Source organism: Theropithecus gelada, chromosome 16 (assembly GCF_003255815.1).
Source record: "Theropithecus gelada isolate Dixy chromosome 16, Tgel_1.0, whole genome shotgun sequence".
In the NCBI taxonomy this organism is placed as follows: domain Eukaryota; kingdom Metazoa; phylum Chordata; class Mammalia; order Primates; family Cercopithecidae; genus Theropithecus; species Theropithecus gelada.
The window spans coordinates 31,153,438-31,178,574 of NC_037684.1; the positions used below are offsets into that span (position 1 = coordinate 31,153,438).

At 44.8% G+C, this 25,137-nt stretch overlaps 2 protein-coding genes across 14 annotated transcripts in view; one reads left to right on the plus strand and one right to left on the minus strand.

Moving 5' to 3' along the window:
• The window catches only part of BRCA1 (BRCA1, DNA repair associated), a 99,668-nt gene extending 80,006 nt beyond the window's left edge, over positions 1 to 19,662 (minus strand). For 3 of the 8 annotated variants that reach the window (XM_025363316.1, XM_025363313.1, XM_025363311.1), the window contains exons 1-2: positions 19,536 to 19,662; positions 5,004 to 5,102 (exon numbers count right to left, since the gene is read on the minus strand). In XM_025363316.1, the coding sequence (XP_025219101.1) occupies positions 5,004 to 5,083 (80 nt within the window). In that variant the 5' untranslated portion in view covers positions 5,084 to 5,102; positions 19,536 to 19,662. Of the gene's footprint in view, positions 1 to 5,003; positions 5,103 to 6,529; positions 6,743 to 19,447 lie in introns of those variants that run through there. The other 5 variants (XM_025363314.1, XM_025363312.1, XM_025363315.1 and 2 more) reach the window with 3 other exon arrangements.
• NBR1 (NBR1, autophagy cargo receptor) overlaps positions 7,345 to 25,137 on the plus strand; it is a 53,922-nt gene continuing 36,129 nt past the window's right edge. For 3 of the 6 annotated variants that reach the window (XM_025363323.1, XM_025363322.1, XM_025363324.1), the window contains exon 1: positions 19,534 to 21,070. The gene's annotated coding sequence lies outside the window, so the exon portion shown is untranslated. Of the gene's footprint in view, positions 7,369 to 19,533; positions 21,071 to 25,137 lie in introns of those variants that run through there. The other 3 variants (XM_025363321.1, XM_025363320.1, XM_025363325.1) reach the window with 3 other exon arrangements.

The following is a 25,137-nucleotide window of genomic DNA, read 5'->3' on the forward strand; positions in this document are numbered from 1 at the left end:
GCTCTGTAGCCCAGGCTGGAGTGCAGTGGCCGGATCTCAGCTCACTGCAAGCTCCGCCTCCCGGGTTCATGCCATTCTCCGGCCTCAGCCTCCCGAGTAGCTGGGACTACAGGCGCCCGCCATCTCGCCCGGCTATTTTTTGTATTTCTTAGTAGAGACGGGGTTTCACTGTGTTCGCCAGGATGGTCTCGATCTCCTGACCTCGTGATCCGCCCATCTCGGCCTCCCAAAGTGCTGGGATTACAGGCTTGAGCCACCGCGCCCGGCCTCAGCTAATTTTTTTGTATTTTTGGTAGGGAAAGGGTTTCACCATGTTGCCCAGGCTGGTGTTGAAGTCCTGACCTCAAGTGATCCACCTGCCTCGGCTGGGATTACAGGCATGAGCCACTACACTTAGCCCTAAATGTAAACTTTTGAAATGAACTTCTTGGGTAAAGTCCAGGCAGGACATCAAAGAACAAGTAACCTGGTAGTGTGACAAGAATGTGGTTATTTTCATTAAATATTTAACTTTTTAGAAAAGGATCACAAGGGCCAGGTGCAGTGGCTCACGCTGTAATCCCAGCACTTTGGGAGGCCGAGGCGGGTCAGCCTGTGCGACAGAGACTCCATCTCAAAAAAATTTTAAAAAAAAGAAAAGGATCACAAGAAAAGCTCGGGGACAGTAATCTTATTGTAAAGGGTTTAGTAATACAATTCTTGTAATCATGTAATTTCCGATGCAGCACAGGGCAGTGAAAACAAAAACACTGAACTAAGTCAGAAGGCTGGGTTTCTACTACCAGTTGTGTATATAAGCAGAGCCACCTTGAGCTAACCACTCTACCTAAACCGCAGTTTCCTTCTCTGTCATTCACCCTGCCAGTCTCCTTGGGCTATTGCAAGAACAAAATAAAATGCCACTTGGGAAAATGCTTCAAAACCTGAGATGACTTGTACCAATGTTGGTGTTATTACTGGGACCAAATGTGACTTTAAAAAGAAAAACAACCTTGACAAAGAAAACTGATTTGGGCCGGGCGCGGTGGCTCAAGCCTGTAATCCCAGCACTTTGGGAGGCCGAGACGGGCGGATCACGAGGTCAGGAGATCGAGACCATCCTGGCGAACACGGTGAAACCCCGTCTCTACTAAAAAATACAAAAAACTAGCCGGGCGAGGCGGCGGGCGCCTGTAGTCCCAGCTACTCGGGAGGCTGAGGCAGGAGAATGGCGTAAACCCGGGGGGCGGAGCTTGCAGTGAGCTGAGATCCGGCCACTGCACTCCAGCCCGGGCGACAGAGCCAGACTCTGTCTCAAAAAAAAAAAAAAAAAAAAGAAAACTGATTTGTTACTAAATCCCTATTTCTGAGATAAGCTACATTTCAAAGAAATTTTCCGTAAAAGAAAAATTGGATTCAGTTATCATACCAGATGGCTTTCATTCTCACCACTGACTCAATTCTGAAATAATTATATTTCAGTATGGTAATTATAATCTAAACTATATAAACACACTGTAAACACAAACTTTGAACAGATGAAAACTCCAATATGTAAAAAGGTAATGAATGCTCAAGGAAGACTGTGAAAAGGGAATACGAAAAAAATTAAAATGTTCCTCTTCTAGGTCCCGATGAGAGTAAATGTTTACTATAAAAATGATTCAAATGTTTTAAGCACTTTTCAAACCAGGCAATATTTTAGGTGTACTGTACATTTGCATTTTGAGCTTCCAATACGGATAAGTGACTGGAAAAAGCAGCTAGGTTTAGGTTGAAAAACAACAACCCACTGGTGTACACATTTTAGCAAATTCTTCTGAAAGTCAAAAATGTTATAGGTAAAAAGTTACAGAGAACTACCAGTTGTCAGAAATAGCTGCCAAATAGCAACTTAGAAGTCAGCAGAAGGAATTTTAGTTCAAGAAACGTAAAAAAGGCTGAAAATCTTACCTACCCTATAGCTACCACAAATAACACTGTTTCCAGTCATGATCAAGAATCATATATTAAGACATAACTGCAAATTGTGCTATACTGTACTGTATTAAAAGGAAGTGAAATATGATCCCCATCCTAGAACTTTCTATAAAAATGAGTCTAAAAAACCATTAAAAATTTATCTTAACCCAGGCCCTGTGGCTCACGCCTGTAATCCCAGCACTTTGGGAGGCCAAGGCTGGCAGATCACGAGGTCAGGAGTTAAAAACTAGCCTGACCAACATGGTGAAACCATATCGCTACTAAAAATACAAAATTAGCCGGCCACGGTGGTGCACGCCTGTAATCCCAGGTACTCAGAAGGCTGAGGCAGAGGAAGCGCCTGGACCTGGGAGGCGGAGGTTGCAGTGAACCAAGATGGAGCCACTGCACTCCAGACTGGGTGACAGAGTGTGACTCCATCTCAAAAAAAAAAAGTCTGGGCATGGTGGCTCACGCCTGTAATCTCAGCACTTTGGTAGGCCGAGGCGGGCAGATCACCTGAGGACAGGAGTTCCAGACCAACTCGACCAACATGGAGAAACCCTGTTTCTACTATAAAATACAAAATTAGCTGGCGTGATGGCACATGCCTGCAATCCCAGCTACTCCGGAGGCTGAGGCAGGAGAATCGCTTGAACTGGGGAGGTAGAGGTTGTGGTGAGCTGAGATCCCACCATTGCACTCCAGTCTGGGCAATAAGAGCGAAACTTCGTCTCAAAAAAAAAAAAAAAAAAAAAAAAATTAGGCGGGGTGGTGGCTCATGCCTGTAATCCCACCACTTTGGCGGGCCAAGGCGGGCGGATCACGATATCAGGAAACTGAGACCACCCTGGCTAACATCGTGAAACCCCGTATCCACTAAAAATACAAAAATTATCTGGGTGTGGTGGCGCCCGTCTGTAGTCGCAGCTACTTGGCAGGCTGAGGCAGGACAATCGCTGGTACCTGGGAGGTGGAGGCTGCAGTGAGCTGAGATCGCACCATTGCACGCACTCCAGCCTGGGCAACAGAACGAGACTCCATCTCAAAAAAAAAAACAAAAAAAACTAATCTAACAGGAAACAGGAAAAAAGCAATGAAAAGCTAGAAAACATACAAGAGTTGACTGAAAATAAAAATTTAGCATTTTCATTGTTACATCTTTAAATTTTATGTATCTGAGTTTTAAATTCATGGTTTAATTTGCCAGAATGAGAAAGAACATCCTATTTTTATGACTCTGTTCCATGGAAATGTAAAGAGAAAGGGATCCAAATGCCACACTATTGAGGATTTTTTTGATCACTCTGATTGTCATGAGTAAGTTTTGTGCTTTTTCAAAAGCAGTTTTTCCTTACAATGTCATTTCCTGCTTCTCTGGCTCTGATTTTCAATAAACTGATAAATTGTAAATCTTGTTTTCCTCTTATTTTTGTTTAGCTAAAATGCTGAAGGGCAAGGGAGAGGATGGTTATTTATAAATCTTGTTATCTCTCTGAAAACACAACTTGCATTTTCCTTAATCTGATTAACTTGACTTCAAATATGAAAAACAACTTTCATAAAGCACAAAAGAAAATTTCCTTGAATTTACCCTTTTTTATTGTGGGTAAGAGGCAATAAGTACAAGTTTTCAACTTATTTTTTGAATGTTACTCACTACTAACCATCACCATATTTTAAAAAATTAAAGAACTAATTTAGTTTAGTTTATTATTTAATGTATTTGACAAATGTTTATTGAGTGGCAACTAGGTCCCAAGTACCGTTCTAACTACTGAATATACAGATGTACGAAAACAAAACAAAAATCTCTCCGTCCTGGAGTTTACATTCTATGGGACTAAAGGATGGATACATTACATAGAATGTCAGCTAATCATAAGTGTTATGGAGAAGCAGCAGGAATGGAGGATAAAGTGTGTGTTGGGGGAGTTGTAATTTTAAATAGCAGTGTCTGGAAATGAAAAGGTGGTATTTCAATCAAGATTTTCAGACCATGGCTGCGTGCAATGGCTCACGCCTGTAATCCCAACACTTTGAGAGGCCGAAGCCTCACTTGAGGTCAGGAGTTTGAGACTAGCATGGCCAACATGGCAAAACCCTATCTCTACAAAAAAAAAAAAAAAACAAAAATTAGCTGGGCATGGTGGTGTGCACCTATAGTCCCTGCTACTCTGGAAGCTGAGGCAGGAGGATTGCTTGAGCCTGACAAGGTTGAGGCTGCAGTGAGCTGTGATAGCACCACTGCACTCCAGCTTCTTGACACAAATCCTGTATAAAAAAACCTCTGCATTTCATTGTATGTAAATGAGTATGTAATTTCATTGTATGTACAGAGCCAGTTTCAGACAAAGGTTCTTCCAAATACCTATCCCCTTAAGGACACCAATCATCCATGATCTCTCTTTTTTTTTGAGATGGAGTTTAGCTCTGTCGCTGGAGTTCAGTGGTGTGATACTGGCTCACTGCAACATCTGCCTCCCGGTTCAAGTGATTCTCCTGCCTCAGCCTCCTGAGTAGCTGGAATTACAGGCCCGCGCCGCTATGCCCAGCTAATTTTTGTATTTTTAGTGGAGAGGGGGTTTCACCATGTTGGCTAGGCCAGTGTCTATCTCCTGACCTTGTGATCCTCCCACCCTGGCCTCCCAAAGTGCTGGGATTACAAGCGTTAAGCCACCGTCCCTGGCCTCATCCATGATTTTATTTCGCCATTTCAAGTGATGGAGCTGGTTTTAGAGCTGGAAGAAAAGCCAAAATGCCAGTTAATCTAAACTCGATTCCTGCCCCAGTGCAGAACCAATCAAGAGAGAGTCCCTATCTTTCCCGGACCACAGGCTTTGTGTTGAACAGGAGAGGAGTGGGAGAGCCAGAGTGGATGGAGAACAAGGAATCATTTTCTATATTTTTAAAATTCTTCAGTTAAGAAAATCAGCAATTACAATAGCCTAATCTTACTAGACATGTGTTTTCCTCCCTACTATGTAAGGTCAATTCTGTTCATTTGCATAGCAGATAATCATACAGAAATCCCAAATTAATACCCTCTTGTGCTGACTTACCAGATTGGACACTCTAAGATTTTCTGCATAGCATTAATGACATTTTGTACTTCTTCAACGCGAACAGCAGGTAAATCCATTTCTTTCTGTTCCAATGAACTTAAACATATTAGAAAAAATATATATATACATATATATAGCTTGAAAAAAGGTTTATAAAATGACAACTTCATTTTATCATTTTAAAATAAGGTAAATTTAAGATTTTGAAGGTTTTAGAATACAAACCATAGAGCTAATGACAAAATCCTTTATTTTTTTAAAGGTTCTAGAAGTGGCTCTTTGTAATTACACAACATACATTCTGTAATTCTTCACATATCGTTGCCAAGCCCTTGGGTCTTTTCCTTTCTCCAAGAAAGAGAAAGCTACAGAGGAGTGACTGACCGGGTAAGTGGTGGTCACCTTAGGTTTCTCCAATGTTTCTGGCTGCTTTCTTTTTCTTGCATAAAACCAAAATCAACGACAAAACCAACACCCATCAGCACCTCCCCGCCCCTAACCCTTCCCAGTGACCTGCTCTCATCTCAGGATCCTCCTCAAGCACATTCCTGCCGGCAGCATCTGTTACTACTGACGCTCCTCTACTTCCCTCTTGCGCTTTCTCAATAGCGCAATTGGATCCAGTTCTTAAGTTCTCCCTCCCACAAAACCCTGTCTCCTCCCCTTCCCAGACGTATTCCTGGCATCTCTTCTTCCGCAAGGTCCCATCCACTCATACATACCAGCCGGTGTTTTTGTCTGTTTTTTTTTTATTTTTTGAGACGGAGTCTCGCTCTGTAGCCCAGGCTGGAGTGCAGTGGCCGGATCTCAGCTCACTGCAAGCTCCGCCTCCCGGGTTCACGCCATTCTCCGGCCTCAGCCTCCCGAGTAGCTGGGACTACAGGCGCCTGCCACCTCGCCCGGCTAGTTTTTGTATTTCTTAGTAGAGACGGGGTTTCACTGTGTTAGCCAGGATGGTCTCGATCTCCTGACCTCGTGATCCGCCCATCTCGGCCTCCCAAAGTGCTGGGATTACAGGCTTGAGCCACCGCGCCCCGCCGTTGTCTGTTTTTTTGAGACAGTCTCTCGCTCTGTCGCCCAGGCTGGAGGGCAATGGCGCGACCTCGGCTCACTGCTACCTCCGCCTCCCGGGTTCTAGCGATTCTCCTGCCTCAGCCTCCTGAGTAGCTGGAGCGCCACCACGCCCGGCTAATTTCTGTATTTTTAGTAGAGACGGAGTTCCACCATGTTGGTCAGGCTGGTCTGGAAGTCCTGACCTCGTGACCAGCCGATGTTTTTATAGACGTGGTGTCCCCCTCAAGGCATATTTCAGTTCCTATCACGATGATTCCCCCTCGGACACACCGTGCCCCCTTCCTGATCCTCAGAGCTTCCCTCGCGACCTACAAACTGCCCCTTCCCCAGGGTTCACAACTCCTTACGCCTCTCAGCTTCCGCCACCGCCCCCCCCCCCCCAAAAGAATACCCATTCTCTCTCCCACGCCAGTCCCCCAAAGCATCACTTGGACCCGGGACTCTACTACCTTTACCTAGAGCAGAGGGTGCAGGCCTCTGGGGCCCAGGGGCCCAGTTATCTGAGAAACCCCACGGCCTGTTCCCCGTCCAGAAAGTCTCAGCGAGCCCCCGCCGCGCAGTCGCAGTTTTAATTTATCTGTAATTCCCGCGCTTTTCCGTTGCCACGGAAACCAGCTGGCTACCGCTAAGCAACAGCTGCTCAGAATACGAAATCAAGGCACAATCAGAGGAAGGGCGGGACAGAAGGAGCCAAGTCTCTCTCGGGGCTCTGGATTGGCCACCCAGTCTGCCCCCAGATAACGTAAAACGAAAGAGACGGGAGAGGAAGAATTCTACCCTAGTTTGCCCTAGAGTGCCGGCCCTCTGGCCTCTACGCGTCCAGTTGCGGCTTATTACGTCACAGTAATTGCTGTACGAGAGTCAGAATCGCTACCTAGTGTCCAAAGCAGTCGTACAAAGAGGTCCCATTCCCCCACTCTTTCCGCCCTAATGGAGGTCTCTAGTTTAGGTAAATATAAGGAATAAGGATTGTTGGGGGGGGTGGACGGAAAAAACTATTTCCAGCATTCGTTGCGGATGAAAGGTCGTTGCCACAGTGTTCCTTGTGGAAAGTGTAGTCTTATGGAGAGAAACATCCAATAGCGAAGCGGGCACAATTCTCACGGAAATCCAGCGGATAGATTGGAGACCTCCACGCGCTTATACACGTCAACAGTTATGGATTGGAGTGTTGTTATGTTTTCGTATCTTGAAAGGAAAAACTAGGCCTAAAAAAAATACCTACAACTCTTAGGAAGATTACAATTCCCATCCAGTCCCACGAGTCTCGGGCAAACAGTCCTCTAAGGTCAGTGACCTGTGGCGACCCAGTGGGCGCCGAATTTGTCTGGGGAAGGGGAAATCCGCTCTGGCTCACGTCTGCGCACTCGTAGTTCCGCCCCTCGGCCCCAATGTTTGTTATTGTTGTTCGGCTCCGGTTTCTTCTGCCCCGCCCCGTCGACGCAATCTCCACCAATCAATGGGGTGGTCGTTTTGAGGGACAAGCGGTAAGAGCCAATCATCTTGGCGAAAACTGGGAGTAACGGGACTAGTTAGTCTTTATGCGCCTTGTTAGATTCACCCCACAGGGATAGCGGTAGAGCTGGCAGCGGACGGTTCTGGCTTTGACCTCCGGCAGGCGCCTCACTGGAGCGGGAAGCTGGTAAGAAAGCAGCCTCGGTTACCTAGGGGTGGGGTCACGTCACCGTAAGAGGGTTTGGAGAAGTTCAAGGGAGGAATCCTGCAAAGAAGAGGGGCGACTTTTCCCGTGTCTCGGGACAGCTAATCTTTTTAGTGACAGGATGAGAGAGCCCTTCGTGTTCAGAGGGACCGAGTGGGCGAAAAGCGCCGGAGAGTTGTAGAGTATGTGGTTGAGAACATTGGCTTCTGCTGATGGAAGGCCACGACTCCCCAGTGGAAAGAGGGCCCAGGCAAAGAAAATGAGAGAGAGTCCTCGGGGGTGGTGACACTGTCTTGGGAACATTAAGTGCTAGGAAACGATAACTGGAAAACTAGGATGAACTCTGCAAGTAAAAAAAATGACACTACCTACACATCTTTCTCATCCCATCCTCCTTTTTTCGAGACCCTGTTAAAGAGCTCTCCTTGGTTAGGGACCTTCGGTGTTGGAAAGGCACTGTTTTTCCTTTTTGTCAAACATCCAGCTTTCAGGCCACACTTTTTTTTTTTTTTTTTTTTTTGAGACAGAGTCTTACTGTCTCAAAGACCAGCCCAGGCTGGTCTTGAACTCCTGAGCTCAAGCGATCTTCCTGCCTCGGCCTCCCAAAGTGCTGGGATTACAGGCATGAGCCACTGCTCCCGGCTTCGGGTCGCACATTTTAAAGTTTGAATAACTTGTCTTGTACAGGCCTCTGGTGGAGACAATAATCAAAGCTCAGGTTGCCAGGTCTGTTTCATTAAAGGAATTTTGTTAAGGCTGAAAAAAAAAAAAAAAAAAAAAAAAAAAGACGTAGAGGAAAAGTTACCTTGTGCCAAGCCAAGGTGCGTCAGTGGCATGGACTTAAAGTCATGCCAGTTATGAAAGCTGAAGGCCAGGCCGGGCACGGTGGCTCATGCCAGTAATCCCAGCACTTTGGGAGGCTGAGGCGGGCGGATCACCTGAGGTCGGGAGTTCCAGAGCAGCCTGACCAACATGGAGAAACTCCGTCTCTACTGAAAATAAAAAATTAGCCGGGCGTGGTGGCACACGCCTGTAATCCCAGCTACTAGGGAGGCTGAGGCAGGAGAATCCCTTGAACCTGGGAGGCAGAGGTTGCGGTGAGCCGAGATCGCGCCATTGCACTACAGCCTGGGCAGCAAGAGCAAAACTCCGTCTCAAAAAAAAAAAAAAAAAAAGAAAAAAAAAAAAAAAAAAAAAAAACACACCTCCGTCTCAAAAAAAAAAAAGCAAGCAAGCTGAAGGCCTAGGTCCCAGCTATCTGACTATACTGGCCGTAGACCTAAGGGGCAGATAGGATTAACCATAACTTTGGTGTTTACACACGTTCAAGATTAATGCTTTTGCTGAAAGAATTTTTTTTACTTGTCAGCCAAAGCTCTAATCTCCCACTTCCTGTTTTCTCTTAGTTGGCCCACCAGCTGGAGGAGCTCCAGAGTATTTAAATTAATTTCCAGTTGTGTAATTTGAGAAAAAGATGCGAAGATTAATTTCCTTCACAAGTAGGGAAGTGTGTTTTTTTCTTTTTCTTTTCTTTTCTTTTTTTTTTTTTTTTTTTTTGAGACGGAGTCTCCCTCTGTCCCCCAGTTTGGAGTGCAGTGACGCGATATCGGCTCACTGCAAGATCCGCCTCCCGGGTTCACGCCGTTCTCCTGCCTCCTCAGCCTCCTGAGTAGCTGGGACTACAGGCACCCGCCACCCCGCCCAGCTAATTTTTTTGTGGTTTTAGTAGAGACGGGGGTTTCACCGTGTTAGCCAGGATGGCCTCTATCTTCTGACCTCATGATCTACCCGCCTCGGCCTCCCAGAATTCTGGCATTATAGGCGTGAGCCACCGCGCCTGGCAGGAAGTGTGTTTCTTGAAGTTGGAAAGTGGTATTTCTGAACATCTGCTTTTGGCAGACTAAGTCAGTCACTTCATTTCCCTGATTTTTTGCCTAAGGTCCTGGGGAATTGACAAAGATTCTGCCCAAATTTTAAGGACCCCAATAATTACATTTCATATGAATGAATAGTAGATGTCAGCAGGATTGTTATTAAGAGAGTAGTAGTATTTTTGTGGTGCACTCGGTTCTAGGTAGAAACAAAGAATGGAGAAAATTGGAGGATAATTGTCTTAGGGTTTCAAAAAAGTGCGTGATCTTCACAGAGTTCAGGGTCCTTAAAATAACAGTCTTAATTGGAGTGTTTGACAGGGCAGTGCATTATATTGTCGAAAACACTACAGGTTTATGGTTCTAAAGACTGGTTTATTATTTTTAAAAATGTTTAACTTAATTTTTTTAAGGAGATGGGGTTGCTGGTCTTGAACTCCTAGGCTCATGATCCTTCCGCCTCAGCCTCCCAAAGTGCTAGGATTACAGTCATGAGCCACCATACCGGGCCAATTTTTTATTTTATTTTTGAGACAGAGTCTCGCTATATCACCCAGGCGGGAGTGCACAGGCATGATCTTGGCTCACTGCAACCTTGCCTCCGAGGTTCAAGCAATTCTCCTGCCTCAGCCTCCTGAGTAGCTGAGATTACAGGCCTGTACCACTACATGCAGCTAATTTTTGTATTTTTGGTACAGACGAAGTTTCACCATGTTGGTTCGGCTGGTATGGAACTCCTGGACTCAAGCTACCTGCCAGCCTCTGCTTCCCAAAGTGCTGGGATTACAGACATGAGCCACTGTGCCTGGCCTTTATTATATTTTTTATATTTGAGTGACATTTTGAAAGAACTTGCATATACATTTTTAATTTGATCCTTATGGTAACACTGTGAGACAGGCAGAGCAGACATATTAGACCTCTTTTATAGATTAAAGATTAAAAACTGAATCTTAAAGGTGAGCTGACCTGCTCACAGTTTTATGTCTAGTAATGGGCCAGAGCTGTGTCTGGAACCCAAGTCTTCCCATTTTTTGTGCTCCCACACGCGCGCACACACACAAAATTTGCTGTTCAGATGAGATGGCATCTCATTGCTTCAGTTTGCATTGTTCTGACCACCGGAAAGTTTGAAAATCTTCTGATGTGCTTGTTAGGTGTTTTGATTTCCTCTTCTCTGAATTTTATGTATATTTTTACCTGGGTTGTTAATTGTATCATTAGCAGTTTTGCTGATGCTCTGGGTGTGTCGCAGATACTAACCCTTTGTTATGGGTTGTTACGGTTGTTTGTTGTTTGTCTTTTGATTTTGTGGATTTTTTTAACTGTATAAAATATTTAATATGTAATGAAATGTGCACAGCTCATCTTTTGACTTCTGCATACATTATAACCTGCCTTTAAATGTGTATTTCTTTTGTAGGTAAAAGTTTCATTTGATCTGAATACTATTCAAATAAAATACCTGGATGAGGAAAATGAAGAGGTAAAGTATATTATGGTACTTATTGCTAGGTGTTCAGAATAGCAATCTTATTTCTCCAGTGATATGGGCTTTAATAATTCAAAATAGTGTTTAGCTCATTTGTGTGGTGGTTTAAATATATTTGATAATTGAATATTCTAAGAAGACTTGCAGCATCTGAGATGGAATTGAGAAATGGAGAAGTGACATTGAAGAATATCTCAGAGATAACTTTCACTTTTAAAAAAAAAAAAAAAAGGAAATGGTGTCTCACTATGTTGCTGAGGCCAGTCTTGAACTCCTGGACTCAAGCAGTCCTCCCACCTCAGCCTCCCAAAGTGCTGGGATTATAGGTGTGAGACACCATACCTGGCCTGAGATAACTTTTTTTTTTTTTTTTTCCCTGAGACAGAGCCTTACTCCGTCGCCTAGGCTGGAGTGCAGTGGTGCGATCTTAGCTCTCTGCAACCTCCAGTTCCTGGGTTCAAGTGATTCTTCTGTCTCAGCCTCCCGAGTAGCTGGGATTACAGGTTTATACCACCACGCCTGGCTAATTTTTGTATTTTTAGTAGAGACGGGATTTCACCATGTTGGCCAAGCTGGTCTTGATCTCCTGGGCTCAAGCCATTGGCCCGTCTTGGCCTCCCAAAGTGCTGGCATTACAGTCGTGAGTTACCACACCTGGCCAAGATAACTTTTAAAATTATATAGTGACCTTAAGTTCACATATACCATAAGCTACCATTTAGTTTATAATAATACAAATATAATGACTAAGCTTTTTTTTTTTAAAAGAGACAGAGTCTCACTCTGTTGCCCAGGCTGGAGTGCATTGGCATGATCATAGCTCACTGCAACCTAGAGCTCCTGGGTTCAAGGAATCCTCCCATCTCAGCCTTCTGGGAACCTAGGACATGCCTCTGCATCCGGCAAAATTTTTTAATTCTTTGGAGAGATGGGGTCTCACTTCGTTGCCCAGGCTAATGGCTAAGCTTTATTGAGTGGTTACAGTGTGGCAGACTAGCAACAATACCATGTATTGAGTACATTATTATCATCACTGTTTTACCCATGAGGAAACTGAGGCACAGAGGTGAAAATAACTTGTCCAAATGCACAAAAACTTGGAAGTAGTAAAGTAGTGGTTCAGTCCATACCCTCTGGCTGTAGAACTCAAGCTCCTAACCGTTATATTGCACTGCCTCTTAATGTATCTGAAATAAAGGAGGGCACAGTAGATAAGCAATAACATTTCTTTATTTTTTTTTGAGACGGAGTCTCGCTCTGTCGCCCACGCTGGAGTGCAGTGGCGCTATCTTGGCTCACTGCAAGCTCCAACTCTTGGGTTCACGCCATTCTCCTGCCTCAGCCTACCAAGTAGCTGGTACTACAGGTGCCCGCCACCACGCCCAGCTAATTTTTTGTATTTTTAGTAGAGACGGGGTTTCACCGTGTTAGCCAGGATGGTCTCGATCTCCTGACCTCATGATCCGCCCACCTTGGCCTCCCAAAGTGCTAGGATCACAGGCGTGAGTCACCGCGCCCAGCCTTAAAATTTCTTAAGTATTATTCATGACTAGCAAGTGATACGGAAAAGCTGAAGGCTTGGCCTGAGTTTTTGTCTGTCCTATGGGGCTGGTCCTAGTAACAGAAATGCTCGATTGATGAGACACTTATAATTCACTGTTGTTTTTTTTCCTTTTATAGGTATCCATCAACAGTCAAGGTGAGTCCCTGAGAGAGTCTGTTCAGCCTTATTTAAAAGCCTTAATCTGCTCATTGAGGCATTTCTATTTGTACTCAAACCTTATTGCAGTATTAATTTTAGAGTTTGGAATTTGGTATACTACAAATTAACATTGCACTGATGGACATTAGTTACATAGGAGATTTTATTGTATAGCAGTTTTTTGTATATAAGATGATGCCTTTGAATGGACCCTAAGGACAGCTTTATTGGGAGGTTTTCATATTTAACATGCCAGTCCTCTGAGATTAATATGCCTCCCAGTTCAAGACATAAAAGTATTCCCACGGTGTTGCATTTGTACAGTAGGTACAGTAAAAATGGACATTATAATCTTACGGGATCACCATCATACACGTAGTTGACCAAAATGTTACGTGGCAGTGGTTACTATAGTGAAGCAAATTAACATATCCATCATCTCCTTATAGTGGCCCTGTGGTGCCCTGAGCCCTCCCCAGAAACCAGCCATAATCTACTCATTTAGCAAAAATCATAAATATATGATTATTTAACTATAATACATTCCTCATGTTATACAGTCCATCTTTAGAATTGGCTACACTTAATCTTATAGATTCTTGAATGAATGAATGGATATGTACAAAATAAAAATAATTGGCTATACTTAATCTTATAGAATCTTTGGTTCTTGAAGGAGTGAATGGATGTGTACAAAATAAAAATAATTTTAAAATAATAGAATCTTTTGGGGTGTGTGAATAACTATCATGGTGTATATTTTTTGTCCTTTTAGGAGAATATGAAGAAGCACTTAAGGTAATGATTATTTAATCTCATTTTCAAATAATTTAATATTATGGGTTGTTTTTTTTTTTTAAACAGGGTTGTGCTCTGTCATCCAGGCTGGCGTGCAGTGGCACAATCTGGGGTTGCTGCAACCTCCACCTCCCAGGCTTAAGTGATCGAGACCATCCTGGCAAACACGGTGAAACCCCGTCTATATTAAAAATACAAAAAATGGCCGGGCGCAGTGGCTCACGCCTGTAATCCCAGCACTTTGGGAGGCCAAGGCGGGCGGATCACGAGGTCAGGAGATTGAGACCATCCTGGCTGACACGGTGAAACCCTGTCTCTACTAAAAAAAATACAAAAAATTAGCCGGGCGTGGTGGCGGGAACCTGTAGTCCCAGCTACTCGGGAGGCTGAGGCAGGAGAATGGCGTGAACCCGGGAGGCGGAGCTTGCAGTGAGCCAAGATCGCGCCACTGCACTCTAGCCTGGGTGACAGAGCAAGACTCCGTCTCAAAAAAAAAAAAAAAGAGAGAAACAACCTTGACAAAGAAAACTGATTTGTTACTAAATCCCTATTTCTGAGATAAGCTACATTTCAAAGAAATTCTCCCTAAAAGAAAAATTGGATTCAGTTATCATACCAGATGGCTTTCATTCTCACCACTGACTCAATTTTGAAATAATTATATTTCAGTATGGTAATTATAATCTAAACTATATAAACACACTGTAAACACAAACTTTGAACAGATGAAAACTCCAATATGTAAAAAGGTAATGAATGCCCAAGGAAGACTGTGAAAAGGGAATACGAAAAAAATTAAAATGTTCCTCTTCTAGGTCCCGATGAGAGTAAATGTTTACTATAAAAATGATTCAAATATTTTAAGCACTTTTCAAACCAGGCAATATTTTAGGCCTACTGTATATTTGCATTTTGAGCTTCCAATACGGATAAGTGACTGGAAAAAGCAGCTAGGTTTAGGTTGAAAAACAACAACCCACTGGTGTACACATTTTAGCAAATTCTTCTGAAAGTCAAAAATGTTATAGTCATAGGTAAAAAGTTACAGAGAACTACCAATTATCGGAAACAGCTGCCAATACTGACTTAGAGGCCAGCAGAAGGAATTTTAGTTCAAGAAACCTAAAGGAGGATGAAATCCTTACTTACCCTATAGCTATCACAAATAACACTGTTTCCAGTCATGATCAGGAATCACATATTAAGACATAACTGCAAATTGTGCTATACTGGGTACTGTATTAAAAGGAAGTGAAATATGATCCCCATCCTAGAGCTTTCCATACATATGAGTCTAAAAAACCATTAAAAATTAATCTAGGCCAGGTGTGGTGGTTCACATCTGTAATCCCAGCACTTTGGGAGGCCGAGGCGGGCGAATCATGAGGTCAGGAGTTCGAGACCAGCCTGACCAACATGGTGAAACCATATCTCTACTAAGAATACAAAATTAGCCAGGCATGGTGGCATGCGCCTGTAATCCCAGCTACTCAGGAGGCTGAGGTAGGAGAAGCACTAGAATCTGGGACGCAGAGGTTGCAGTGAACCAAGACGGCGCCACTGTATTCCAGACTGGGCAACAAGAGCTAAACTCCGTCTAAAAAAAAAAAAAAGTCATCTAACAGAAAACAGGAAAAAAGCAATGAAAAACTAGAAAACATACAATAGCTGACTGAAAATAAAAATGTAGCATTAACTTTCATTCTTACATCTTTAATTTTTATGTATCTGAGTTTTTAATTCATGGTTTAATTTGCCAGAATGAGAAAGAACATCCTATTTTTATGACTCTGTTCCATAGAAATGTAAAGAGAAAGGGATCCAAATGCCACACTATTGAGGATTTTTTTGATCACTCTGATTGTCATGAGTAAGTTTTGTGCTTTTTCAAAAGCAGTTTTTTCCTACAATGTCATTTCCTGCTTCTCTGGCTCTAATTTTCAATAAATTGATAAATTGTAAATCTTGTTTTCCTCTTATTTTTGTTTAGCTAAAATGTTGAAGGGCAAGGGAGAGGATGGTTATTTATAAATCTTGTTATCTCTCTGAAAACACAACTTGCATTTTCCTTAATCTGATTGACATGACTCCAAATATGAAAAACAATTTTCATAAAGCACAAAAGAAAATTTCCTTGAATTTACCCTTTTTTATTGTGGGTAACAGGCAATAGGTACACATTTTCAACTTATTTTTTGAATGTTACTCACTACTAATGACCATATTTTAAAAAGTTAATCGAAGAACTAATGTAGTTTAGTTTATTATTTAATTTATTCAACAAATGTTTATTGAGTGGCAACTAGGTCCCAAGTACTGTTCTAACTACTGAAGATACAGATGTACATAAACAAAACAAAAATCTCTGCTGCCATCCTGGAGTTTACGTTCTGTGGTACTCGAAATAAAGGATGGATACATTACATAGAATGTCAGCTAGTCATAAATGTTATGGAGAAACAGCAGGAATGGAGGATAAAGTGTGTCTTGAGGGTGTTGTAATTTTAAATAGCGCTGTCTGGAAATGAAAAGGTGGTATTTCAATCAAGATTTTCAGACTATGGCTGGGTGCAGAGGCTCACACCTATAATCCCAGCACTTTGAGAGGCCAAGGTGGGTAGATCACTTGAGGTCAGGAGTTTGAGACCAGCGTGACCAACATGGCAAAACCCTATCTACAAAAAAAAATACAAAAATTAGTTGGGCATGGTGGTGCACACCTGTAGTCCCTGCTACTCTGGAGGGCTAGGGTGGGAGAATCGCTTGAGCCTGGCGAGGTTGAGGCTGCAGTGAGCTGTGATAGCACCAGAGATCCTGTATAAAAAAACCTCTGCATTCCATTGTATGTAAATTATACCTCAATTCAAAAGCAAAATGTGAATAGTATAGTCCCCTTTTTCTTTTATAGACCAAGAAAAACAAAAGCTCACTCCAAGAGTCAGACTTGCTAAAGGCTTTGATGACTTGCAGTATTCTTATTTAAATGTACAGAGCCAGTTTCAGAGGAAGGTTCTTTCAAAGACTTACCCCCTAAACGACACCAATCATCCATGGTTTTTTGTTTGTTTGTTTGTTTGTTTGTTTGTTTTTTGAGACAGAGTCTCACTCTGTCACTCAGGCTGGAGTGGCAGGCTGGAGTGCAGTTCTGAGATCTTGGCTCACTGCAAGCTCCACCTCCAGGTTTATGCCATTCTCCTGCCTCAGCCTCCCGAGTAGCTGGGACTACAGGCGCCCGCCACGATGCCTGGCTAATTTTTTGTATTTTTAGTAGAGACGGGGTTTCACCACGTTAGCCAGGATGGTCTCGATCTCCTGACCTTGTGATCTGCCCACCTTGGCCTCCCAAAGTGCTGGGATTACAGGCATGGGCCACCGCACCCGGCCGATTATTTATTATTTATTTTTATTTTTGAGATGGAGTTTGGTCTGTCGCCAGGATAGAGTTCAGTGGTACGATATTGGCTCACTGCAACATCTGCCTCCCGGTTCAAGTGATTCTCCTGCCTCAGCCTCATGAGTAGCTGGGATTACAGGCATGCGTGGCTACACCCAGCTGATTTTTCTATTTTTAGCAGAGAAGGGGTTTCACCATGTTGGCTAGGATGGTCTCGATCTCCCGACTTCATGATTCTCCCACCTCGGCCTCCCAAAGTGCTGGGATTACAGGCATGAGCCACTGCCCACGGCCTCATTCATGATTTATTTTGCCACTTCAAGTGATGAAGCTGGTTTTAGAGCTAGAAGAAAACCAAAATGCCAGTTAATCTAAACTAGATTTCTGCCCCAGTGCAGAACCAATCAAGACAGGGTCCCTGTCTTTCCCGGACCTCAGGATTTGTTTTGAAGAGGAGAGGAGTGGGAGAGGAAGAGTGGATGGAGAACAAGGAGTCATTTTCTACATTTTTAAAGTTCTTCAGTTAGGAAAATCAGCAATTACAATAGCCTAATCTTACTAGACATGACTTTTCCTCCCTACTATGTAAGGTCAATTTTGTTCATTTGCATAGGAGATAATCTATAGGAATCTCAAATTAATACCCTCTTGTGGTGACTTACCAGATTGGACACTCTTAAGATTTTCTGCATTAAGGACATTTTGTACTTCTTAAACGCGAACAGCAGGTAAATCTATCTCTTTCTGTTCCAGTGAACTTTAACACATTAGAAAAACATGTATCTTTTTAAAAGGTTTATAAAATGACAACTTCATTTTATCATTTTAAAATAAGGTAAATAGGGCTGGGCGTGGTGGCTCACGCCTGTAATCACAGCACTTTGGGAGGCTGAGACGGGCGGATGACCTGAGGTCGGGAGTTCAAGACCAGCCTGACCAACATGGAGAACCCTCGTTTCTACTAAAAATACAAAAACACGAGCCAGGCATGGTGGTGCATGCCTGCAATCCCAGCTACTTCGGAGGCTAAGGCAGGAGAATCGCTTGAACCCACGAGTCAGAGGTTGCGGCGAGCCCAAATCACGCCATTACACTCCAGCCTGGGCAACAAGTGAGAAACTCCGTCTCAAAAATAAATAAAATAAAATAAATTTAAGATTTGAAGGTTTCAGAATACAAAATCCTTTATTTTTAAAGGTTCTAGAAGTTGCTTTTTGTAATCAGACAACATAAACTCTGTATTTTTTCACATATCGCTTCCAACTCTTTGGGTCTTTTCCTTTCTCCGAGAAAGAGAAAGCTACAGGGGAGGAACTGACCGGGTAAGTGGTGGTTTGCCTTAGCTTTCTCCAATGCTTCTGGCTGTTTTCTTTCTCATGCATAAAACTGAAACCAACACCAATCAACACCTCCCCGCCCCTAACCCTTCCCAGTGACCTGCTCTCATCTCAGGATCCTCCTCAAGCACATCCCTGCCGGCAGCATCTGTTACTACTGACGCTCCTCTACTTCCCTCTTGCTATTCCCTCAATAGTGCAAATGGATACAGTTCTTAAGTTCTCCCTCCCACAAAATCCTGTCTCCTCCCCTTCCCACACATATTCCTGGCACCTCTTCTTCCGCAAGGGCCCATCCTCTCATAAATACTAGCCGGTGTTTGTTTGTTTGTTTTTTTTTTTTTTTGAGACGGAGTCTCGCGCTGTCGCCCAGGCTGGAGTGCAGTGGCGCGATCTCGGCTCACTGCAAGCTCCGCCTCCCGGGTTCACGCCATTCTCCTGCCTCAGCCTCCTGAGTAGCTGGGACTACAGGCGCCCGCCACCGCGCCCGGCTAATTTTTTGTATTTTTAGTAGAGACGGGGTTTCACTGTGGTCTCGATCTCCTGACCTTGTGATCCGCCCGCCTCGGCCTCCCAAAGTGCTGGGATTACAGGCGTGAGCCACCGCGCCCGGCCGCCGGTGTTTGTTTGTTTGTTTTTGAGACAGAGTGTCGTTCTGTCCCCGAGGCTGGAGTGCAATGGCGCGATCTCGGCTCACCGCAACCTCCGCTTCCCGGGTTCAAGCGATTCTCCTGCCTCAGCCTCCTGAGTAGCTGGCGCGCACCACCACGCCCGGGTAATTTTTGTATTTTTAGTAGAGACGGGGTTTCACCATGTTGGTCAGGCTGGTCTCGAACTCCTGACCTCGTGATCCGTCCGCCTTGGCCTCTCAAAGTGCTGGGATTACAGGCATGAGCCACCGTCCCTGGCAACCAGCTGATGTTCTTATACACATGGTGTCCCCCTCAAGGCACATTTCAGTTCCTATCACGAGGATTCCCCCTCGGACACACGGTGCCCCCTACCTGATCCTTAGTGCTTCCCTCGCGACCTACAAATTGCCCCCTTCCCCAGGGGGTTCACAACTCCTTACGCTTCTCAGGTTCCGCGCCCCCCACCCCGCCTAAAGAATACCCATCTGCCTGCTTCGGAAGTTCACTCTCCCCCGCCTGTTCCCCGGAGCATCCCTTGGGCCCCTGTCCCTTTTCCGGGGCTCTTCTACCTTTACCCAGAGCAGAGGGTGCAGGCCTCCTGAGCCCAGGGGCCCAGTTATCTGAGAAACCCCACGGCCCGTCCCCCGTCCAGAAAGTCTCAGCGAGCTCACGCCGTTCAGTCACGTTTTTGTTTTTCCTACATTGCAGATGAGGCTCCCAGTGTTGACGTTGGCCAGGGGCTTTGCAAACAAGCCAGGCCAAAAATGTTCAACATTTACACCGGCTGCTTAAATGAGGGCATTGATCTTACTCTCCGTGACGGTCATCTCATCGTCGGGCAGAATGAAGGCAGAGTAGATGCAGGCGAGCTCGGAGACGTAGGCCATGGCGCGGGCGAGTGGGGCTGGGGCCGCCAGACGGGGTGCTAGTTGCCGGAAGAGGTGAGGGCCTCACCCCAACACGGCCTTAACTTCCTCGGAAGGACCGAGCACCTTGGCGGCAGCGAGGAAAGGGGTTCCACAGTTTTAATTTACCTGTAATTCCCACGCTTTACCGTTGCCACGGAAACCGCTGAGCAACAGCCTCTCAGAATAGGAAATCAAGACACAGAGGAAGGGCGGGACAGAAAGAGCCTATCGTCTCTCGGGGCTCTGGATTGGCCACCCAGTCTGCCCCGGGTGACGTAAAAAGAAAGAGACGGAAGAGGAAGAATTCTACCTGAGTTTGCCATAAAGCGCCCGCCCTCTCGCCTTTACGCTTCCAGTTGCGACTTATTACGTCACAGTAATCGCTGTACAAAGATCAGAATCACTACCCGAGGCCTGAATATGAGTGTAAGATAGTGTCCAAAGCAGTCGTAGGAAGAGGTCCCATTCCCCTACTCTTTCCGCCCTAATGGAGGTCTCCAGTTTAGGTAAATAAAAGGATTGTTGGGGGGTGGAGGGAAAGAACTACTACTTCCAGCATGCGTTGCGGAATGAAAGGCCTTCGCCACGCTGTTCCTTGGAAATTGTAGTCTTATGGAGAGGAACATCCAATACCGAAGCGGGCACAATTCTCACGGAAATCCAGGGGATAGATTGGAGACCTCCGCGCGCTTATACATGTCAACAGTTTTGGATTGGAGTGTTGTTATGTTTTCGTATCTTGAGAGCAGAGACTAGGCCAAAAAGATACCGACAACTCCTAGGAAGACTACAATTCCCATCCAGCCCCACGAGTCTTGGGCAAGTCGTCCTGTAAGGTCAGTGACCTGCGGGGGACGCAGTAGGCGCCGAATTTGCCTAGGGAAGGGGAAATCCGCTCTGGCTCACGTCTGCGCACTCGTAGTTCCGCCCCTCGGCCCCAATGTTTGTTATTGTTGTTCGGCTTCAGGTTTCTTCTGCCCCGCCCCGTCGACAGAATCTCCACCAATCAATGGGGTGGTCGTTTTGAGGGACAAGCGGTAAGAGCCAATCATCTTGGCGAAAACTCGGCGAAACAGGGGACTAGTTACTGTCTTTATCCGCCATGTTAGATTCACCCCACAGGGATAGCGGCAGAGCTGGCAGCGGACGGTCCTTGCGTTGGCCTACGGCAGGCGCCCCCCGGGGGCGGGAAGCTGGTAAGGAAGCGGCTGCGGTTACTTAGGGGTGGGGTCACGTCACACTGAGAGGGTTTGGGGAAGTTCAAGGGAGGAATCCTGCAAAGAAGAGGGGCGACTTTTTCCGTGTCTCGGGACAGTTAATGTTTTTAGTGACAGGATGAGAGAGCCCTTCGTGTTCAGAGGGACCGAGTGGGCGAAAAGCGCCGGAGAGTTGGAGAGTCCGTGGTTCAGAACATCGGCTTCTACCGATGGAAGGCCGCGACTCCCCAGTGGAATGAGGGCCTGGGCAAAGAAAATGAGAGAGAGTCGGGGTGGTGACACTGTCTTGGGAACATTGAGTGCTAGGAAACGATAGCTGGAAGACTAGGATGAACTCTGCAAGTAAAAAAAATGACACTACTTACACATCCTTTTCATTCCATCCTCCTTTTTTCGAGACCTTAAAGAGATCTCCTTGGTTAGGGACCTTCGGTTTTGGAAAGGCACTGTTTTTCCTTTTTGTCAAACACCCAGCTTTTAGAGCACACTTTTTTTTTTTTTTTTTTTTTTTTGAGACAGAGTCTCGCTTTCTCAAAGAAAGACCAGCCCAGGCTGGTCGTGAACTCCTGAGCTCAAGCGATCCTCCTGCCTCGGCCTTCCAAAGTGCTGGTATTACAGGCATGAGCCACCACTCCCAGCCTCAGATCACACATTTTAAAGCTTGGATAACTTGGCTTGTACAGGCCTCTGGTGGAGACAGAAATCAAAGCTCAGGTTGCCAGGTCTGTTTCATTAAAGGGATTTTGTTGAGGGTGAAAAAAAAAATCGACGTGGAGGAAAAGTTAACTCGTGCCAAGCAAAGGTGAGTCAGTGGCGTGGACTTACAATAATGCCAGTTATGAAAGCTGAAGGCCTAGGACCCAGCTATCTGACTATACTGGCTTTAGACCTAAGGGTGAGATAGGGTTAACCATAGCTTTGGTGTTTACACACGTTCAAGATTAACGCTCTTGCTGAAAGAATTTTTTTACATGTCAGCGGAAGAGAGTTCCTTATGAAGACCTGGATATGATCCAGCTAAGCTAGAATCTCTGACTTCCTGTTTTCTCTTAGTTGGCCCACTAGCTGGAGGAGCTCCAGAGTATCTAAATTGATTTCCAATTGTGTAATTTGAGAAAAAGGGAGGAAGATTCATTTCCTTCACAAGCAGGGAAGTGTGTTTCTTGAAGCTGGAAAGTGATGTTTCAGAATATCCACTTCTGGCAGACAGAGTTACTTCATTTCCCTGATTTTTTGCCTAAGGTCCTGGGGAATTGACAAAGGTTCTGTTCAAATTTTAAAGACCCCAATAATTACATGTCATATGAATGAATACTAGATGTCAGCAGGATTGTTGTTAAGAGACTAGTATTATTTTGCTGGTGAACTTGGTTCTTGGTAGAAACAAAGAATGGAGAAAATTGGGGGATAATTGTCTTAGGGTTTCAAAAAAGTGCCTGATCTTGACAGAGTTCAGGGTCCTTTAAATGACAGTCTTAATTGGAGTGTTTTACCGGGCAGTGCATTACATTGTGGAAAACACTACAGGTTTATGGTTCTAAAGACTGGTTTATTATCTTTTAGAATGTTTAATTGAACTTAATTTTTTTAAGGAGACGGAGTCTGGCTTTGTTGCCCAGGCTGGTCTTGGAACTCCTAGGCTCATGATCCTTCTGCCTCAGCCTTCCTAAGTGCTAGGATCACCAGCATCAGCCACCACACCCAGCCAGTTTTTTATTTTATTTTATTTTTGAGACAGAGTCTAGCTCTATCACCCAGGCGGAAGTGCAGTGACATGAGCTTGGCTCACTGCAATCCTGCCTCCCAGGTTCAAGCAATTCTCCTGCCTCAGCCTCCTGAGTAGCTGGGATTACAGGCCTGTGCCGCTACACACAGCTAATTTTTGTATTTTTGTAGAGATGAGGTTTCACTATATTGGCTAGGCTGGTCTCAAACTGCTGGACTCAAACGATCTGCCTGCCTCTGCTTCCCAAAGTGCTGGGATTACAGACATGAGCCACTGTGCCTGACCTTTATTATAATATTTTTTATATTTGAATGACATTTTGAAAGAACTTGTGTACACATTTTTTTTTTTTTTTTTTTTTTTTTGAGACGGAGTCTCGCTGTGCTCCCAGGCTGGAGTGCAGTGGCGCGATCTCGGCTCACTGCAAGCTCCGCCCCCCGGGTTCACGCCATTCTCCCGCCTCAGCCTCCCAAGTAGCTGGGACTACAGGCGCCCGCTACCGCGCCCGGCTAGTTTTTTGTATTTTTAGTAGAGACGGGGTTTCACCATGTTAGCCAGGATAGTCTCGATCTCCTGACCTTGTGATCCACCCGCCTCGGCCTCCCAAAGTGCTGGGATTACAGGCTTGAGCCACCGCGCCCGGCCTTGTGTACACATTTTTAATTTGATCCTTATGGTAACACTGTGAGATAGGCAGAGGAGACATATTAGACCTGTTATAGATTAAAGAACTGAAGCTCAAAGGTGAATTGACCTGCTCACAGTTTTATGTCTAGTAATGGGCCAGAACTGTGTCTGGAAACTAAGTCTTCCCAGTTTGTATGCTCCTCCGCCTCCCTCCCAGCCTCTGGCCCTGGCCCCACAGACCACACTGTAAATCCCTGGGACTTAATCTTGTTTCTCTCAACCTAAGCTATTTTTTCATAAAGTCATAAAAAACAATTAAATGTAACCATTCATCAGTAAACAAAATCCTTAATTAAAAACATAATGATCAGAATAGAAATTCGATTAAGGAATTGTTAACTTGTTAGACATTATAATGATATCTACACTGTTTTTTAAAAACTTCTTATCTTTTAGAGGTACATACTCAATTATTAATGGGTAAAAGGATGGATGTCTGTCAAAATAATCTAGTAGGGAAACAGTATTGCTGTAAACCTTTGGTTACAGCAAATTGGTCCTGAGTTGATAATTACGGAAGAAGCTAGCTCATGGGTCCACAGGGATTCATTATATTCTTTCTACTTTTGTATAGATTTAAATTTTCCCATAAAAATACTTTAAAAAATAGTCCGGGCGCGGTGGCTCACGCCTGTAATCCCAGCACTTTGGGAGGCTGAGGTGGGCCGGGAGTTCAAGACCAGCCTGGCCAACATGGTGAAACCCCTTCTCTACTAAAAGTACAAAAATTAGCTGGGCGTGGTGGCATGGCCTGTAACAGTCCCAGCTACTCCAGAGGCTGAGGCAGGAGAATCGCTTGAACCCGGGAAGCAGAGGTTGCAGTGAGGCAAGATCATGCCACTGTATTCCAGCCTGGGTAACAGAATGAGACTCTGTCTCAAAAATATGTCTATATATTAAAAATAATAGGCCAAGCATGGTGGCTCACGCCTGTAATCACAGCACTTTGGGAGGCCAAGGCAGGCGGATCATGAGGTCAGGAGATTGAGACCATCCTGGCTAACATGGTGAAACCCCATCTCTACTAAAAATACAAAAAAATTAGCCGGGCATGGTGGCAGGCGCCTGTAGTCCCAGCTACTCGGAAGGCTGAGGTGAGAGAATCGCTTGAACCCAGAAGGCAGAGGTTGCAGTGAGCCAAGATCATGCCACTGCACTTGAGCCTGGGTGACAGAGCAAGACTCCATCTCAAAATAGATAAATATAATAATATAAAATAATTAGATTATTATAGTTTGGTTAAAACATTAGTTGACTACTGTCAGTTACTTGTTGGGGCAGAAGTGGCGAATGCAGGGGTATATGTGAAATGAGGATAGCCTTGAGTTGATTGTTGGTTTAACTAAGTGTTTATTACTCTCCACTTTTATATATGTTTGAAATCCCCCACTTAAAAAATCAGTACAAGGCCAGGCACGGTGGCTCACGCCTGTAATCCTAGCACTTTGGAAGGCCGAGGCGGGTGGATCATGAGGTCAGGAGATGGAGACCATCCTGCCTAACACAGTGAAACCCCGTCTCTACTAAGAAGACAAAAAAAAAAAAAAAATCAGACGTGGTGGCAGGCACCTGTAGTCCCAGCTACTTGGGAGGCTGAGGCAGGAGAATGGCGTGAACCCAGGAGGTGGAGGTT